Genomic DNA, 21349 nt, shown 5'->3' on the forward strand with positions numbered 1-21349 from the left:
CTAATAAAATTTATACTAAATGTACACTTGAGAATCCTTTCAAAGTATCTTTCTTAAACTTACTGTATAAACAGAAGTTTTATAAATAAAATCACTTGTTTAATTAAAGGATATCAATTTATAAAGTTAAAATTTTATCTTATTTTTTTTTTTTAAATGGGAACTATCATCCCTTAATTTATCTGTTTGGTGAATTGGTATCATTGAATGGTAAATTTTGTTAAAATGGGCATATATCTACACATGGAATAATTTTTTTTTTCTGGTTTCTGTTTCACATAGGATAGCCTGTCCTTAAAAATATACAGAAGGAAAAATTATTTTCATTACTTTCAATTGAGGAGGAGTTCTAAATAACAATTTGTGACATCTAAATTATTTTACCTACATCACCTAAAGTTGAAAGAAAATGTTAATGCTTTTAAGAGATTTTAGTAGAAATCTTTAAAAAACATTTGAAATTTCTACCTTGAGAGATTATCAATTCGGAGTCCATATTTAGTCTCTGTCTCCTTCTTCCCCACCTTAATTTTGAATTCTTTATCAACCAGCAGGACGAAGGCAATAGCACCATTGTCTGGTTTCATATACAGTAAAAAAGAATCTTTCACTATTAACCACCTGTAAGAGAGTAATATGTATGTTTAAGTTGTATTGAATTGCTGAAACAAAAAGAACAAATTATTATGACAATTCTTAAGTAAACATTCTAGCAGACTGTAGACATAATTTTTAACATGGGAGGTTTGGTTTTAAAAATTACTGTGAAAAGGGAAACAAACAAAAAAACCCTTCCTCTTTTGTTTTTCTAAGAAGTGTTAGCACCAAAGAACTTGAAAGAATTCATTATCTCTTTAAACACTGTCTTAGGCTGGGTTCTCTAGAGAAGCAAAACAAGCAAAGCATGTATATATACAGAGAGAGTTATCTCAAGGAGTCTGGCAAGTCTCAAGTCTGTGGGTCAGGCATCAAGCTGGAGTCTTCTCCCAATTCATTTAGCTGCCTGGGCTAATGAACCCAAGATGGGAGGTCAGACAGCAGACTGCTGGTTCACAGGCTGTGGAGGCTGACAAATCCAAGATCAGCAGGTAAGATGGCAGGCTGCTGGCTCATAGGCTGTGGAGGTTGACGAATCCCAGGATCAGCAGGTGAGACAGCAGGCTGCTGGCTAACAGGCTGCAAAGGCTGATAAATCTCAAGATCAGCAGGCAATATGGCAGCTAGCTGGCTTAAGTCCCAAGAATTGGAGGTCAGATGATGATGAGCTGGATGCAGGAGCCGGAGCAAGCAAGCGAGCTTTGCCAGAACGTCCATATATACATTGGATGCAGGCCACACCCCCAAGGAAACTCTCCTTAAAACTGATTGGCTGATTGCATCAGATCATATCATGGAGGATGACTATATCATTACCTAACTGCCAAACTACACCATTACATATCTGTCAAACTACATCATTACATAACTGCCAAACCACTGAGAATCATGGCCCAGCCAACTTGACACCCTACTTGAACCATCCCAAACATTAATGATAAAACCTGGAAGAAAGCCCCTAATATTGGCAGGTAGTACTCATGGGATGTACAACTGGAGCCCCAGCTGTTGGATGAATGGAATGGGTTGGTGTTTGCTGACAAAAACTATCATGAAAGAGGCAAATAAGGCTATCAGTGAGTAAAATCCCCTTTAAAAAATTCACTACATGTCTAATATCCTACATATTCTGTTACTCGTTTCAAATTATTTGTGGTTTTAATGATCTTTAATAAATGATGCTCAACAGGACATGAATTCTTAAAAGCACTTCCATTCAATTCAATGAGTATATAAGAGCTTCATAACAGAAAATTATAAACATAAGGGGAGAAGTGGAAATAGCACAGAGATATCAGACATGGACATCTGTTCTGGAGGGAGCTTACTAGGCCAGTGGGGGAAGACATATGGCGAAGAGGGTGATGGGAAAAATTGGAAACGGTTAATGGTAGTGGTTGGACAACATGATAAACGTAACTAATATCACTGAATTGTACATATGAAAAATGTTGAAATGTTGCAAACAGTTTGTTACACATATATGCACCATAATTTAAAAAAAAAGATGCATAGGGCACAAATAATTATAAATCTAGACAGAATGGGATAGATACTAGAAGAAAAAAGCAAAAAGTGATGGGTAAATGAAGAGGGAGTCCTTAGTTCAGCTAGGAGAAGGAGCCAGTGCCATTCTACAGAAGAAATGGTATCTGAGGGATGCCAGGAAGAATTCCAACAAGTAAAGCCTGGGGGGACATTCCCCATGGAGGGAAGAGTTAGCAAAGGCACTGAGGTGTGCAATTTACTCACTGACTTTACTCACTGATAGCCTTATTTGTCTCTTTCATGATAGTTTTGTTAGCAAACACCAACCCATTTCGTTCATCCGGCAGCTGGGGCTGCAGTTGTAAATCCCATGAGCACTACCTGCCAACATCAGGGGCTTTCTTCCAGGTTTTGTGATGAATATGTGGGATGTTTAAGGTTGTGTGTCACTGTGCTATCTGCTGTGAGAACAGTTTGGTGTAGTCAGGGTCTCAGAGTAGCAAGAGAAGGGGGAGGAGAAGAAGGGCAAAGCCCACACTAGGTGCAGCTGAAGGCCATGCTAAGGTGGCTCATGTAATGTCATGGATGCGTGTTATCTGATCATCAGAATCTCTTGTGAAGCATATTAAAAATAACAGATTCCTGGCCCCACCTCAGACCCATTAAATCACTGGAAAGGCCTGGTAATCTGTGTCTAACAAAAACATCAAAGTGCTAATAAGTAAGTGAATTCTCATAACTGGGCAAGAAAGTAGGAGAATTGTTATCATTAGAGCTATGTTTTAGAAAGAAGGGTATAAAGGACAAACGGACACAGTGCAGCAGGTTAGCATGCTACTGCAGTGATATTGAACAGCTCTTCTCACACTTTAATGTGTACAGGCATTACCTGGGGATCCTGTAAAATGCAGACTCTGCTAAGTAGGTCTGGGACAGGGCCTCTGATTCTGCATTCCTGAGAAGCTCATAGGTAATGCACATGCTGTGACCACTAACGGTGTAGTAAGAATGCAGATGACAGTCATGACATTGATAGTGGGAAGAGCAAGAGAGAAAAGACAGGATAGATTTGAAGTAAATACAAAAGGTAACTGTATCTTGCTACATATAACATCATGTATTGATATCTACCTGCAATTGTCTAGTGATCAACTGAATCAATAGATAAAGAAATAAAGTACAATGGGCATGCTATCACAAATCATACAAAGTGAAGTAGTCTAGGTGATTCCACCTTATAGAATAGTTAAGGTCTGAACACATGAACATAAGTAATATTGTAAATGTACCATGGGAACTCACTATTTAAAAGAAATCTATGATAAATCTATGATTGTTGTTGTTGTTAGGCAATATCGAGTAGGTTCAGACTCATAGCCACCCTATGTACAACAGAATGAAACACTGCCGAGTCTTGCGCCATCTTTACAATTCTTGCCATATTTGAGCCCATTGTTGCAGCCACTGTGTCAGTCCATCTCCTTGAGGGTCTTCCTCTTTTTTGCTGACCCTTTACTGTATCAAGCATGATGTCCTTCTCCAGGAACTGGTCCTTCTTGATAACATGTCCAAGTACATGAAATGAAGTCTCGCCATCCTCCCTTCTAAGGAGCATTCTGGCTGTATTTCTTCTAAGATAGATACGTTCGGTTTTCTGGCAGTCCATGGTATATTCAATATTCTTCACCAAAACCATAATTCAAAGGCATCAATTTTCCTTCAGTCTTCCTTATTTGTTGTCCAGCTTTTGCATACATATGAAGGAGGTGATTGAAAATATCATGGCTTGGATCAGGGGTACCTTAGTCCTCAAAGAGACAGCTTTGCTTTTTAACACTTTAAAGAGGTCTTTTGCAGCAAATTTGCCCAATGCATTACATTGTTTGATTTCTTGACTACTGCTTCCATGGGTGTTGATTGTGGATCCAAGTAAAATGAAGTCCTTGACAACTTCAATCTTTTCTCCATTTGTCATGATGTTGCTTACTGGTCGAGTTGTGAGGACTTTTTTTCTTTATGTTGAGGTGTAATCCATACTGAAGGCTGTAGTCTTTATCTTCCTCAGTAAGAGCTTCAAGTTCTCTTCACTTTCAGCAAGCAAGGTTGTGTCATTTGCTATCACAAGTTGTTAATAAGTCTTTCTCCAATCTTGATGCCGAGTTCTTCTTCATATAATCCAGCTTCTTGGATTATTTGCTCAGCATACTGATTGAATAAGTATGGTGAAAGGATACAACCCTGACCCACACCTTTCTTGATTTTAAACCATGCAGTATACCCTTGTCCTGTTCAAAGACTGCCTCTTGGTCTATGTACAGGTTCCTCAGGAGCCCATTCTTTGCAATGTTATCCATATTTAGTTATGATCCACACAGTCCAATGCCTTTGCATAGTCAATAAAACACAGGTAAACATCTTTCTGGTATTCTCTGCTTTCAGCCAAGATTTATCTGACATCAGCAATGCTATCCTTCATTCCACGTTCTTTTCTGAATCCAGCTTGAATTTCTGGAAGTCCCCTGTTGATGTATGCCTGCAACCGTTTTTGAATTATCTTCACACAAAATTTTACTTGTGCGTGCTATTAATGATATTGTTTGATAATTTCTGCATTCTGTTGGATCACCTTTCTTTGCAATGGGCACAAACGTGGATCTCTTCCAGTCAGATGGCCAGGTAGCTGTCTTTCAAATTTCTTGGCATAGACAAGTGAGCCCTTCCAGCATTGCTTCCATTTGTTGAAACATCTCAGTTGGTGTTCTGTCAATTCCTTGAGCCTTGCTTTTTGCCCATGACTTCAGTGCAGCTTGGACTTCTTCCTTCAATGCTATTGGTTCTTGATCATATGCTACGTCTTGAAATGGTTGAATGTCGACCAATTCTTTTTGGTATAGTGACTCTGTATACCTTCAATCTTCTTTTGATGCTTCCTGCATTACTCAATGTTTTGCCCACAGAATCCTTCAATATTGCAACTCAAGGCTTGATTTTTTTCTTCAGTTCTTTCAGCTTGAAAAATGCTAAGCATGTTCTTCCCTTTTGGTTTTCTAACTTCAAGTCTTTGCACATGTCATTATAATACTTTGTCTTCTCCAGCCACCCTCTGAAATCTTCTGTTCAGCTCTTTTACTTCATCATTTTTTCCATTTGCTTTAGCTACTCTATGTTCAAGAGCAAGTTTCAGAGTCTTTTCTGACATCCATTTTGGTCTTCTCTTCTTTCCTGTCTTTTTAATGATCTTTTCCTTTCTTCATGTATGATGTACTTGATGTCATCCCACAACTCGTCTGGTCTTCAGTCATTAGTGTTCAATGCATCAAATCTATTCTTGAGACGGTCTCTAAAATCCAGCTGGGATATACTCAAGGTCATAATTTGGCTCTTAGGGACTTGTTTCAATTTTCTTCAGCTTCAAGTTGAACTTGCATATGAGCAATTGATGGTATGTTCTTCAGTTGGACCCTGGCGTTGTTCTGACTGAAGATATTGAGCTTCTCCATGGTCTCTTTCCACAAATGTAGTTGATTTGACTCCTGTGTATTCCACCTGGGGTGGTCCACATATATAGTCACCATTTATGTTGTTGAAAAAAGGTATTTGCAACAAATAAGCCATTGGTCTTGAAAAATTCTATCATGCAATTTCTGGAGTTGTTTCAAGGCTATAGTTTCCACCTACCAATTCTTCTTTGTTTCCAACTTCCGCATTCCAATCACTAGAAATTATCAATGCATCTTGATTGCATGTTTGATCAATTTTACACTGCAGAAGTTTGTAAAAATCTTCAACATCTTCATCTTTGGCATTAGTGTTTGGTGCGTAAATTTAAATAATAGTTGTATTAACTGATCTTCCTTGTAGGTGTATGGATATTATCCTATCACTGGCAGCACTGTACTTCAGGATAGATCTTGAAATGTTCTTTTTGACAATGAATGTGACACCATTCCTCTTCAGTTTATCATTGCGGACATAGTAGACCATATGATCGTCCAATTCAAAATGGCCAATACCAGTCCATTTCAGCTCACTAATGCCTAGGATATCGATCTTTATGCATTCCATTTCATTTTTGGCAACTTCCAGTTTCCCTGGATTTATACATTGTGTATTCCATGTTTGGATTATTAATGGATGATTCCAGTGGTTTCTTTTCATTTTGAGTCGTGCCACATCAGCAAATGAAGGTCCTGAAAGCTTTACTCCATCCACATTATTAAGGTCAACTCTACTTTAAGGAGGCAGTTCCTCTCCAGTCATATTTTGAGTTCCTTCTAACTTGAGTGGCTCATCTTCTGGCACTATATCAGACAATGTTCCATTGCTATTCACAAAGTTTTTACCGGCCAAATTTTTTTTAAAGTAGGTCGCTAAGTCCTTCTTCCAAGTCTGTCTTAGTTTGGAAGCTCCGCTGAAACCTGTTCATCAGAGGTGACCCTGCTGGTATTTGAAATACTGGTGGTATAGCTTCCAGCATCACAGCAACATGCAAGCCACCACAGTATGTCAAACTGACAGACGAGTGGTGGAAATCTATGATAACCACACTATATTTTAATAGTTTTTTAATTTGGGATTTAATATAGAGCAATCTACATTAATTCCCACATACCTTTATTTAATTCATTTTTTAAAAAAATATATAGCCTGCCTTCTTCCCAATAAAGGAGGATAGAGTTAGGATAACTTACAGTAAAGGACATGCGATAGGGTTAATAAAAGGAAAAACATCAAGGTCACAGATAGCAAATATCGAGCCACAAAGGCTAATATAATTATGGTGATGGCACACCAATGTGGGGCTGAGTTTCCTTGATTTTCTTGTTGATATGAATAAATTAAAAAAAAATAAAGGTTTCCATCCTGGGGATAAATTCCAAGGGCAATTTCTCATTTGGGACCTACATCAGGCAACGGAACAATATAATGGAGTACTCTTAATAACAGTTTTCAGCAAATTCAGAAAATTTACTTTTTATAAGAATTCTTATAACAATCCTCAAGAGAAATAGCAAGGTCATGCCATCAAAGGTAACTCAGTGATTCTGATGGGGCTGAGTTAGGAATCCAGATGTGCAATTGCCTGGTGGTAAAGCCTGGTTAAGGCTAAAAGACAGTAGCTGGATCACACATCTGTTAAAGTTCCTTTGTTACAGCAGTCCATTTTCTCAGCTTGGCTTTTGATACCAGTGAGAGCAGACAGTGTAGCAAAGGCCCAGAGTGCTCGTGTGCTGTGTTGTTGACTGGGAAAGGAGCCTAAGGCTTTTCAAACCACAGCTGGCTAGGGATGACAATCTGAAAAGAAAGTCAAACAGCCCAGATGTGTGACCTTGCCTACTTAGAAGTCAAGGATACCTGACTGGCCTCAGAGCCAACTCTGGGCTCCTCACTAGCCACAAGGGCATGAGATGACAACAGGATGACCCTTATGGAGGTATAACCAGCTCCCACCTTTGGCATTAGAAAACAAATCTCAGGAATGCTCCTGAAAGCACAGGCTCAAGGTGTCACCACCAGGGCCAATGGCTGCAAACATGCCTTCAGGAATAGGCCGCCATATTCCACTGCACAGGTGTGCCCTGAACAAGGACCTTTGCTGAAAGAGGGCTCTGGTGAAGCCTGCATCACCCTACAGGAATGGGGCATTTGCTCCGATTTGCACAGAGGCCATACATAGGATATAAGTAGCCTTGCTCAGAGACTAGAAGGAGACAGCTAGATGTATTGTTGGGCCAGAGCAGTGCTCATCTCTAGGAAGCGTCATTCATACTATATCCTATATGAATGGTTTCTTCCCCACTTACACCCTGCCACCTACAATGTGTAGCTTAGTACTGACAGCTAGATTTTGAAAATTGAATATGAAAGATAATGGTGTCTGTTTTGACAATGATGATTTGTTCTTTTTAACAGTCATTAGTGGCAGAATTCTTGCCTTCCATGTGGGAGACCCGGGTTGAATGCACGTCATGGGTAGCCATGACCCATCTATCAGTGGAGGCTTGCATGGTGCTATGATGCTGAGCAGGTTTCAGTAGGGCTTCCAGATTAAACCTAGGAAGAAAGGTTTTCTGATCTATTCCAAAAATCAGCCAGTGAAAACCCTATGGATCACAACGTTTCAATCCACAACAGATTATGGATATGGCATAGGACTGGGCAATGTTTCATTCCATAAAGCATGAGGTCACTATGAGTCGGTTGCCAACTCAGTAGCAGCTAACAACAGCAAGATTTAGGATAAATAGATCATTGGTCTCTACTTAAAATTCTCCTTTAATTATGCCATTCATTAAAATTCTTCTGATTTCTTCTTCTTTCTGTGTTTCAAATATATATTTTTTTTTTCTTCAAGGAGGATATGCAGCAAGAAAGGAATCCGTCAACCATCCTTGTAGCAGTCAGCACAGGTTGCACAGTGGTTAAGGTGCTGCCCTCAAGTCATCCTCCCTGGGTGCAATTTCCAGCCCTGCTACCCACCTGCTTATGTAAACTTGGGAAACTGAGCCTGAGGTCCAGATCTATAAAATGAGGATAACAGAAATGCCCAGCCCATAAACGTCTAAGAGGATTAATTGGGATGATTCATGTAAATTGCTTAGCACGGTGCTTGGCACCAATAAATGTGAACCATTAAGACTGCTCTTGTTCTCAACCAGGTAAAATTATGGTCTGTTCTAACAAGATACCTCCTGCCTGCACTACTACTTGCCATGGCATTAAAATGGAGGTTTTGTGACATCATCACCTCTTTTACATCATTCTTTCTCAATGGTTTGATGGAATGAAGTAACATTTCTGTTTTTATTTTGCTACTAAATCCCAACTGTCAATAGCTACCATTTATTGAGTGCTAACTATGCAACTCTAGTAAGTGCTTTACATATGCTATTTCATTCAATCCTTCTATTGACCTTACGAAGAATGTATTTATTATTATTATCTCCTATTTAAAAAACTGTGTGGGGGAAGATTTTTTATGTAAAAGAATAGTTTTAGTAAGATTAAATAATTTGCTCAAGTCCCAGATTGAAGAAGTCAAACCCAGAGCCTGGTTCATCTGACCCAACATTTGTCCTCTTAGTCATGCCCCTCTGAGCTCTGTGAAGGTAAGCCCCTGCTGTGTTTGGGTGTAGCTGTACTCCTAGAATTTAGCCCAGTGCGTCAACAGAATGGATTCAGTGCGTAGTGAAGGAATGAGTGATAGGAAACAGGTCAGAGCATAAATTTCAGGGATTACTCTCCTTTCATTTTCTAGTCAAATAAAAAAGAGTTACATTGTAGTAGAGCTATATAGATATATAAATATGGATATGAGTATGGATATAGATAAAGTTGTCTTCCAATGGTTAAAATTTTAACTTTTTTATTATTATTATTGCTGTTGAAAGTATACACAGCAATATACCAATTCAACAATTTCTACATGTACAATTTAGTGACACTGATTACATACTTTAAGTTGTGCAACCATTCTCACCCTCCTTTTCCAAATTGTTCTTTCCCATTAACAGGAACTCACTGGTCCCTAAGCTTGCTCTCTGACCTTTCAAGCTGCTGTTGTCAATTTGACCCCATAGATAGTTCTTCAAAAGAGCATGATGTTCAAGGTAAACATTCTTTACTAAATAAGCTAAGCTATTGTTTGGTTTAAAGAAGACTTCAGGGGATACTTTTGGTTAAGTTTAAAGATTATCTCAGGGCAACAGTTTCAAAGGTTCAACCAGCCTCAATGGCTCCAGAAAGTCTGGATTCCACAAGAATTTGGAATTCTGCAAAATGCAACTCTTGTTTCCCACCCAGGCAGTCTGCCCCTCGCATACTTTTCCCATTTGAGGAAAGGGCACAAGCATCACCCACATTCATACATTGCAACCCAGGAGTCATCATTGATTCCAATCTCTCCCTCCTACCATGCCCAGTACTTAAGAGAGATGTGTTAGTTTTTTACTTCTAAACACATCCCATATGCTGCCACATCACTAGGCCAGGTCCATCCCTTCTCACCGGCTAGCTGCAGCAGGTTCCTGTCTGGTTTCCCTGTTTCTTCCCTTGTCCATTTTCCATAGCAAACCAATCATTAAATCTTTGCATAGCAAACAACCTCTAGTGGCTGCCACTTGCAATAAAACCAGATTCTCCACCTTGGCCAGAGGGCCCATTACCAGGTGTAGAGAATTTGCTCAATAAATGCACTGTTCAAGTAGACATTTTTAAAAAATAATTTATTCTATTTTGTTGTTGTTAATATACACAGCAAAACATACACCAGTTGAACCTTCTCAGTCTCATCTTCTACTGCTCTCTCTGACCATGCTGGCCTGACTGTTCCTCAGAATTTCCGAGCTTGGTCTTCTTTCAGCCTCTAAATTTGCTGTTTTTCTGCCTAGAAATTGTTGCTTCCAGATCCTCCCCTAGAAGGTCCCTTCTTGTCAATCAAACCTCCACTTTAATATTCCTCCTCAGCAAGGCCTTCCCTGGCTACTATATCTAAAAAACCTGTCCCCAGTGCCCTTGCTCCACTCCATCATGCGACCCTGCTTTAGCTTCTTCACAGCACTTTTTTCTATCTGAAATTATTTTTTGGTCAGCTTGTTTATGGTCTGTCTCCCCCATTAGAAAGTTAGATCCGTGAGTGCAGGGAACGTGTCTCTTTTATCCACCACAGACTGCTCAGTGCCTACAATAATTCTTGGGCAGCCCAGAGCAAGTCTTCAGCCAAAGAAATCATTTCACCTAAATACTGGCTGCATGAATGGGTTCCAGAGATTAAAAATCATTCAGACATTGTCACTGTGAAAAAAAAAAATTAAATCTTGGTATAGCTCATCGTTCAGTAAAATAAATGCTAAATTTATTCCTTAACATCTATACATCTCTTTCTTTTAAGACATTTGGGAGAAGAAACAGTATCTCTGGCCCATTACCAGGTGTAGAGAATTTGCTCAATAAATGTACTGTTCAAGTAGACATTTTTTCAAAATAATTTATTCTATTTTGTTGTTGTTAATATACACAGCAAAACCTACACCAATTGAACAGTTTCTTCATGTACAATTCAGTGAAATTGATTACATCCTTCAAGTTGTGCAACCATTCTCACCCTCCCTTTCTGAGTTGTTTCTCCTCCATTAACATAAACTCACTGATCCTTAAGGTTCCTATCTAATCTCTTGAGTTGCTGTTGTCAATTTGATCCCATACAGATAGATCTTAAAAGAGTATAATGCTCAAGGCAGACATTCTTTACTAGGTAAGCTAAACTACTGTTTGGTTTTAAGAAGACTTTAGGGGATATTTTTGGTTTAAGTATTATCTCAGAGCAATAGTTTTGGGGGTTCATCCAGCCTCCGTGACTCCAGAAACCTGGATTCTGTGAGAACTTGAAAATCTGTTCTACCTTTTTCCCCTTTTGACCAGGATTCTTCTATAGAATCTTTGAACAAAATGTTTAGTAATGATAGCCAGGCACCATACAGTTCTGGTCTCATGGCAAGGGAGGCAATTAGCTGCACATCCATTTCCTCCTATTCCTAACTCTCCTTCTTCCTCTATTGCTTCAGGCAAATAGAGATCAATTGTTGTGCCTTGGATGGCTGCTAGCAAGCTTAATTTAAGACATTTTAAATTGTGGAAAGAAATATTTGCTGTGTTTTGTTTGTTTTTCTTTCCAACTTGTCTCTGAGACAAGGTCATTATAGGACTTGATTGAAAGTTTAATTGCTCTGTTTGTCTTACATTGATTTATCAATATAGAATAAATAAATTGATAAGAATGGCTTTTTGGGGTACAAAAAGAGAGTTACGAACAATTGTCACATTTCAAAGTAACTCCCTTTCTGACACCAATGGTTTTCTACTGTGAGAAACTTTCTAAACTAATTTTGTCAGCTCTACTTTATCATCTTGATTTGGTACTGCTATTTCAAATCCCATTAATGTGACTCAGCAAATACTTATTAATATGGAACCAAGGTTTTAGTCATCATGGGGAGATTTACACAATTTAAAATGATGGCACATTTCATTCTAGGGAAGATCATATCTTTTTAGACTGTCTGGGTTGAAGCATGATTTAATTCAAAGTTTAAAAACAGGGAGGGGATATTTCTTGTACACAACAAAGCCATCTCCTGCAACTTTTCTGGCTGCCCCCTTCTCATACGTCTTACAACACAAAGCTTGCTCCGCCATGAGAGCATTCTTGACTCCCTGAGCTAAGGTCACTCTCTCCAGTCTTCAAGTCTCTCACTACCCCACTGTCTTTATTTTCCTTCAAAGATCTTATCACCACCTGAATCTATATTATTTACATTACTTGTCCACTTAGTTATTGTCTACATATCTGCTCTAATAAAGCTCCATGAGAGCAGGGATTTTGTTTGTTCTGTTCACTGCTGTTTTCACAGTGGTTGAACACAACCTGGCAAACATTAGGCACTCAATAAAGAATGAATGAAGCAGATCAAGGCATCCATTCCTTGAGTAGATGTCTTAGGTTGGGTTGACCCAGAAGTAACCTGAGACAAAAATGTAAGGGAGGTAATGCTGGAAGTACCAGAAGGGAAGCACAGGAAAGAAGGGCACGGATAGATGGATAGATAGCTGCCATCGAGTCAACTCTGACTCATGTGACTTTAGGTACAAAAAGAAACCTCATACCCTTCAGCAGTTATTCCCCATTCTCACTTCCCTCAGCCCCTGGAAACCACTCATCTACTTTCTGTCTCTATTGATTTGCCTATTCTGGAAATTTGATATAAATACACTGAAACAATATGTGGCCTTATCTGCCTGGCTTGATTCACTTAGCATAATGTTTTCAAGGTTCATTCATGTTATAGCATGTGTCATTAGTTCATTCTTTTTTTGTTAATTAAAATTTTTTTTTATTTTTACCTTTTATTGAGATATAATTCACCTACTATAAAACTCAACCTTTTAAAGTATACAATTCAGTGGTTTTTAGTATATTCATAAAGTTGTGCAACCATACCACCATCTAATTCCAGAATATCTTCAGCATCCCAAAAAGAAACCTTATACCCACTACCAATCTCCATTCCTTTTTTTGTGGCTGAACTTCTCTGTATGGATATAACACATTTTTAAAATCTATTCATTAGTTGATGGACATCTAGTTTATTTATACTTTTTGGATATTAAGAATAATGCTGCTATGAACATTTGTGTACAAGTTTTGGTGTTTTCAATTCTCTTCGGTAAATACCTTATAGAGTCGTTGCTGGAGAATATGGTGACTCTATATTTAACTTTCTGAGGAAATGCCAGTCTGTTTTCCAAAGTGGCTGTACCATTTCACATTTCTACCAGCAATGTATGAACAGGGTTCCAGTTTCTCCACATCCTTGCCAATACTCATTATTGTTCATCTTTTTGATTACAGCCCTCCTAGTGGACGTGAAGTTGTAACTCATTGTGGTTTTGATTTGCATTTCCCTAATGACTGATGATGTTGAGCATCTTTTCACGTGCTTATTGGCCATTTGTGTATCTTCTTAGACTGACCAATTTTTTAGTCCTATGGATCACTAGATTTTCATGTGTGTAGTATAATTTGCACACTTTGCCTACAGTCCAGTTTTGGGTAGAATATTTGAGTGGATGCTGAAATTAGGAACTTAAAAATGTAATTAAAATGTGTTCTTCCATGGTTATGAAAGGATTTATAATTGGTTTATAATTTAAAACTAATATGGAAAAACTCCCCAAATACCCAACTGATTAAAATAAACACACAAAACTCCTAAGCCCTACCTTCTTGACCATCGGTAGCAGGCTCTTCCCTGGCCACAGCAATTCAAGCCCGGTATCCTATGTCCTCCAGACCTTTTCATTATCATACCTTCTCTAAAAGAGACACAAAATTAACCCATCATGTTCAATTTTCCAACTTACACTTAGCTGATACTACCTAGTAACTTGTGACTAAATAAGCCATCTTATGTTCACATGGGTTTCCTCTCTACTTTTTCCTCCTTCACCTTCAAATAGCTCAATACCATATTTGTTAGGCTGGGTACTCTACAGTTAATCTTCAAAAGGACGCTGGTCAGACATAGCCCTGTTGGCATTTGGGGCAGCATAATTGTGTTGTGCACACTGCAGGACCTTAAGCATCCTGAAAAACTAAAAAAGATCCCACATATTTCCAAATAACCCTCATGGGAATGGTTCAGGGGTTGTTTAGACCGCTGGAGGGGCTCCCCCACAAATTCCAGGGTATTTCTGCATCCTTTCACATACAGTTCTAGCAAGAGAGCCATACCAGCTTTGAAAGGGGTAATAACTTGCTGTTGAAAGATGTGACAAGAAAGAGCAATAATAATGGCTAAACAAAACACTGTTTAAAAAACTACTAAGAATATTCTTATATTAAAAATTTTAAATTTTAGCTGTTTATAACATCAAACTCTAATATTGAGAAGGAAAATAATCATTAATTAAATTTCAGTTTTGTTAAATAACATACATTTTGCACAGAATTATTTTTAAATAATCATCAAAATGAGTTAACAGTTAACTTTCATAAGTCATTAGAGGAAGGTGTCGTATGTATTTGATGTTTAAGGCATTGTCCCACATCATAGTTGTTACATGTTTTAAACAAACTCACTGTTGGGTTAGAGACAAGCTGTGCTATAAACAAATGAGAAAGAGGATGGAGCAGTTGTTATTGTTTATTGTTGCAAGATGCTTTGTTTTGTATAAATAGATTCCCTCAGTTGCTCCAATTCTGTTGGAGAAAACAAGAAGCTAGTGGTAAAGCCAGGGAAGCTCCATCACCAGGGGGTGAAAATAAATCAAATGTTAATGCTTATCACTCTTCACACTTCTTCTGAAAAATTCAGCACCAGAACTTACATGCCCTTTGGTCCCAAATCACGGATGAAAGACAGCTGGCTTATATCAAGGAACTCTGTCTGAAAAGAAGCAAAAATTTCACACCTTAGAAGGCAAAACAATGAAATATATGTATTCAAAAAACACACATTGGGTACTGCTATGTATAAACATTGCTTGGGGCATTCTACAGACTGCACAGATGGATAAGAATGGCACTGCACACCAAGAATGCAGAATAGAAGTATATAAATAATTAAAATACAACCACTTTTTCAAAAAAGTGAACAGACAACCTACAGATTGGGAGATAAATTTAAAGAACCATATATCCAATAAGAGCCATATATATATATATAAAACTCTACAACTTAACATCAAAAAGACAAACAACAGAACTTCCGGGCAACATGGCATTATAGACAGAAGCACCACGCCGTCCCTCCGCAGCAAAGATCCGAAAAACTAAGTCAAACAGAGACAAATGTCAATTCTGAAACCCTAAGCATCAAATGAAGAGATAAAGAACTCAGTCAGGCACCAAATGGAATAAGAAACTGACAGAGAACAAAGAGCAAGGAGAGATAGATGCAGAGGTCCCCTATCCGCTAATGCAGCATGGATCCACCATCTTCAACTCCTGTCAGAGATTGGCGAACAGGGAGTACAGGAAAGCAGTCTCACAGAGCTCCCTGCAGGAGACAGAACAACAGGTAACCAGCGATATATGCTTTCCCACTCCCCACCCTTCATCACCCCGACTTGGCCTCCTCTGCTTCTGGCGGCCACAGTCATTTGGCCAGGAAGCACTGGCTTTACACCACTTCCACTTGGATTCCACCCGCCCGCACCGGCCAGCTCTCTGAGTGCAATTTGTTGGTTGCTGGTGTTGCTTTTTTCTGCTTCTTTTGGTTTCTTCCACACCTCTCACCACCTCCTCCTCCTTTCTGTCAAGTACCTGGCTCCATGTGCCATCTTTGCTTCTTCCTGAAAGGCTGCAAAATGCTGCTCGACTGTGAAACTGCTTCCTGGCCCATGTCCCCACACCGGTGGGATCCCCCAGGCCTTTTGTTTGTTTGTTTTCTTTTCCTTTTCTCGGCTTGGGAGCCCCTTCTATCCAGGCAGTACTGTGCTGCTTCGGAGCCACTGCCTCAGTCTGTGCAGCCATGCAGTGGGATCCCTGGGGGCAGTTCCTTTTTCTTGTTTGTTTTCTTTTCTCTTTTTCCCTTTCTTCATTTCTTGGTTTCTCATCTCTCTATACTTACCTTCTTTTCCTGTTTCCTGAACACCTGGTGCTGTGTGACACCTCTACCCTTTCTAGCCACACTGTACTTCATGGCCTGGGAGGAACTTCCCCAGTCCTTGCAGCTACACTGGTGGGATCCCTGGGGGCTTTTCTTTTCTTTTCTTTTTTTCCTTCTAATTTTTATTTATTCATTTTTTTTATTTTACCCTTCTTTTTTTTTCCTTTTTCTTTTTCTCCATTTCTCAGTCTCTCATCTCTCCACTCCAACGGCAAGCTCCCTTAGCACTCTTCTTTGTTTGTTTGTTTGTTTGTGTGTTTTTGACTCCTATTCCTTCCTCCTCTCTCTCTTCTTTCCCATACCCTTCTTAGCTCCACACATCACAATCTTCTCCCCTCCCCTCTCCTTCCTGCCTACCTGCACCATGCTCTGAACATCACACCCCCAAGCAGCACAGGCACAGCCTACCAGAACCTGCCCTGCACTGATTCCTGGCCCACTCTGTCGGCCCTAGAAAGTGCCACAAACAACCCATACAAGCAAGTCCCCTTCAACTGGACATGTCCTGCTGTACCATACCTGAGCGACTGACCCTGTCCATTGGAGAAGGAGGCAAAAAGTATCGTGCCTACAGATGAGCAAACAACAAAAACACACAGCCTGCCTGCTCAGACATAACCAAATAAAACAAAAAAGCAGTATGAAACAAACAAATCTACAATCAATAAACGAGGAAAATAACTACTGAATGTCCCAAAGACAGCAGACAATATCAAAACATATACAAAAACAGGACAGGATGGTTCCAGTAGGCGTCCAAAATAAAACACCAGATGACTTTCCAGTAGAAGAAAAGGCACTAGAACTACCGGATAGGGAATTCAAATTTCTCATATTCAGAGCCTTCCAAAAGTTGAAGCAAAAAGCAGACAAAAATGAGGAAAAAATAGACAAATACATGGAAAAGACAGACCAATTCATGGAAAATACAGACAAAAAAATTGAAGAATTCAGGAAAATAATACAGGAACAAAATGCCAAAATAAATTCACAAGTAGAAATCATACAAAAACAACAATTAGAAATCCAAAAGATAAACAACAAGATTTCAGCAATGGACACTGTCATACAAAGGCTGAAGAGCAGGTTTGAAACGATGGAAGACAGGATCAGCAAAATTGAAGACAAACACTTGGATACAAGTTTGTTTGAGGAAAAATCAGAAAAAAGAACAAAGAAAACTGAAGACCCCGAGAATTATGTGGGATACAATCAAAAGCAAAACTGCGAGTGATCGGAGTTCAAAAACAGGGAGAAAACAGAAAACACAGAGAGGATCACTGAAGAACTGCTGATAGAAAACTTCCTCAATATCATGAAAGATGAAAAGCTGACCATCCAAGAAGCTCAATGAACCCCATATAGGATAGACCCCAAAAGAATATCACCAAGGTATATCATAACCACACTCACTAAAACCAAAGACAAAGAAAGATTCCTGAGAGCAGCTCGAGAAAAACAAAAGGTCACATACAGAGGAGAAACAATAAGATTAAGCTTGGATTATTTGGCAGAAATCATGCAGGCAAGAAGGCAATTGGATGACATGTATAAAACCTTGAAAGAAAAAAATTTCCAGCCAAGAATAATATATCCTACAAAACTCTTGTTCAGATATGATGGTGAAATTAGGACATTTCCAGATAAACAGAAATTAAGAGACTACGTAAAAACCAAACCAAACTTACAAGACTTATTAAACGGAGTCCTTTGATCTGAGAACAAACAACATAAGACCACAGGCTGAATCTAGGACACAGGATCATACCAGCCAGATACCAACCTAGGAAATGAACTCTCAAGGGCTATCCAAAACCAAAAGAATTACAACAGGGAACCAGAGAGGTTAATCTCTAAATAACAACAACATCAGAATAATAAAAGAGGGAATAAACGGTGTAGGTATAGAACCCTCTAATGGAGAGGAAGGCAAGGTGATACCAAGTAGTAATAGACTGGTTCAAACCTAGGAAGATGCAGGTAAATTTCAAGGTAAACACAAAGAAGTTAACAAACCTATTCATCAAAATAAACAAGAAGAACATATAGACTCAGTAAAAACAAAATCTACAGAAACAAAACAAATGAAAAAAAAATCCACAAACAAAAGGAATTCAGCACAGGAGAGTAAGAGGAACAAAGAAAAAGTCAGCACCACATAAAAACCACTAGAAAATGACAGCAATAAACTGACACCTATCAATAATTACACTGAATGTAAATGGCCTAAATGCACCCATAAAGAGACGGAGAGTGACAGAATGGATAAAAAAACAGGATCCATCAATATGCTGTCTACAGGAGACACACCTTAGAAACAAAGATGTGAATTTATTAAAAATCAAAGGATGGAAAAAATATATCGAGCAAACATCTACCAAAAAAGAGTAGCAGTGGCAATACTAATCTCAGATAAAATAGACTTTAAAACAAAATCCATCATAAAAGACAAAGAAGGACACTATATAGTGATTAAGGGGACAATCCATCATGAAGACATAACTATAATATACATCTAAGCAACCAATGACAGGGCTCCAAAATATATAAAACAAACTCTGACAGCACTGAAAAGAGAAATTGACAGTTCCACAGTAATAGCAGGAGACTTCAACACATCATTCTTGGTAAAGGACAAACATCTAGAAAGAAACTCAGCAAAGATACAGAAAACCTAAAGGGCACAATCAGCTAACTTGACCTCACAGACATATATAGAACACTCCACCCAACAGCTGCAAAGTACACATTCTTCTCCAATGCACATGGAACGTTCTCCAGAGTAGACCACATCTTAGGCCACAGAGCAACCCTCAACAAAATCCAAAATATTGAGATAATACAAAGTATCTTCTCTGACCACAACACCACCAAGGTAAAAATTAATAACAGGAAGAGCAAGGAAAAAAATCAATTACATGGAAGCTGAATAACACCCTGCTTATAAACCACTGGGTAACAGAAGAAATCAGAGATGGAATAAAAAAATTCCTAGAATCAAACGAGAATGAAAACATATCATACCAAAACCTTTGGGACACAGCAAAGGCAGTCCTCAGAGGACAATTTATAGCAATAGATAAATGAATAAATTTCTAGAAACACACTACCTACCCAAACTAACACAAAGTGATGTTGGAAATCTGAACAGACCCATAACAAGAGAAGAGATTAAAAACATAATAATAAAAACTCAACCAAAAAAAGGCCTGGCCCAGATGGCTTCACTGGAGAATTCTACCAAGCATTCAGAAAAGAGCTTACACCAGTACTACTCAAACTATTTCAGAACATAGAAAAGGAAGTGACACTTCTGAATTTATTCTATGAAGCCAGCATAACCCTGATACCAAAACCAGGTGAAGACACCACAAAAAAAGAAAATTACAGACCAATATCTCTCATGAATATAGATGCAAAAATTCTCAAAAAAATTCTGGTCAATAGAATTCAGCATCATATCAAAAAAATAATACACCATGACCAAGTAGGATTCATACCAGGTATGCAAGGATGGTTCAACATTAGAAAATCAATCAACCTAATCCACCACATAAATAAAAGGAAAGAAAAGAATCACATGATCATCTCAACTGATGCAGAAAAGGCATTCAACAAAGTCCAACACCCATTCCTGATAAAAACTCTCAATAAAATAGGTAGAGAAGGGAAATTTCTCAACATAATAAAGGGCATCTATACAAAACCAATGGTCAACATCATTCTTAATGGAGAGAGGGTAAAAACATTCCCCTTGTGAACAGGAACAAGACAAGGATGCCTTTTATCACCACTCCTATTTAACATTGTGCTGGAAGTGCTAGCTAGAGCAATAAGGCAAGAAAAAGAAATAAAGGGCATCCAACTTGGTAATGAAGAAGTTAAACTGCCCCTGTTTGCAGATGATATGATACTATACATAGAAAACCCTAAAGACTCCACAAGAAATCTACTGGAACTAATAGAAAGATTCAGCAGAGTAGCAGGATGCAAGATAAACATACAAAAATCAGCTGGATTCCTATACACCAAGAAAGAGAACAATGAAAACGAAATCAGGAAAGTGCCATTTATAACAGCCCCTATAAAAATAAAATACTTAGTAATAAATCTAACCAGAGATGTTAAAGACCTATACAAAGAAAACTACAAAACACTACTGCAAGAAAACAAAAGAGATGAAACTTTAATGGAAAAACATACCATGCTCATGAATAGGTAGACTCAACACTGTGAAAATGACAATTCTACCCAAAGCAATTTATAAATACAATGCAATCCTGATCCAAACACCAACAACATTCTTTAAAGAGATGGAAAAACTAATCATTAACTTTATATGGAAAGGGAAGAAGGCCTGGATAAGTAAAGCACTACTGAAGAAGAAGAATAAAGTAGGTGAACACGCACTACCTGACCTCAGAACCTACTATACAGCTACGGTAGTCAAAACAGCCTCGTGCTGGTACAATGACAGATACATTGACCAATGGAACAGAATTAAGAATGCAGATGTAAATCCATCCACCTACTGTCATCTGATCTTTGACAAGGGCCCAAAGTCCACCAAGTGGGGTACAGACAGTCTTTTTAAAAAACGGTGCTGGCAAAACTGGATAGCCATTTGCAAAAAAATGAAACAGGGCCCATACCTCACACCGTATACAAACTACTTCAAAATGGATCAAAGACCTGAATATAAAGCCAAAAACTATAAAGTTAATAGAAGAAAAAATAGGATCAACGCTAGAGCTCCTAATATATGGTATTAACAGGATAGAAACCATAACCAACAACACACAAACTCCAGAAGACAAGCTAGATAACTGGGATCTTTTAAAAATTAAACACGCTCATCAAAAGACTTCACCAAAAGAGTAAAAAGAGAAACTACAGACTGGGAAAAAAATTGTGTACATTGCAAGTCAGACAAAGGTCCAATCTCTAAAATCTGTAAGAAAATCCAATACATCTACAACAAAAAGACAAATAATCCAATTAAAAAGTGGGCAAAGGTCTCATTAAACAAACAGGACTAATGAGGCACAGCAGTCCATGGACAAGGACTAGTAGGCAGGAGGGGACAAGAAAGCTGG

General features: G+C 38.5%; 1 protein-coding gene across 8 annotated transcripts in view; it reads right to left on the reverse strand.

Annotated features, from left to right (window-relative positions):
• The window catches only part of PLD1 (phospholipase D1), a 281147-nt gene that overhangs the window by 142414 nt on the left and 117384 nt on the right, over positions 1-21349 (reverse strand). For 7 of the 8 annotated variants that reach the window (XM_023737926.1, XM_023737927.1, XM_023737925.1 and 4 more), the window contains 3 exons: positions 14971-15029; positions 13864-13956; positions 469-621 (listed from right to left, as the gene is read on the reverse strand). In XM_023737926.1, the coding sequence (XP_023593694.1) occupies positions 469-621; positions 13864-13956; positions 14971-15029 (305 nt within the window). The remainder of the gene's footprint in view (positions 1-468; positions 622-13863; positions 13957-14970; positions 15030-21349) is intronic. The other variant, XM_023737928.1, reaches the window with a different exon arrangement.

Source organism: Trichechus manatus, unplaced genomic scaffold (assembly GCF_000243295.1).
Source record: "Trichechus manatus latirostris isolate Lorelei unplaced genomic scaffold, TriManLat1.0 scaffold00110, whole genome shotgun sequence".
Lineage (NCBI taxonomy): Eukaryota > Metazoa > Chordata > Mammalia > Sirenia > Trichechidae > Trichechus > Trichechus manatus.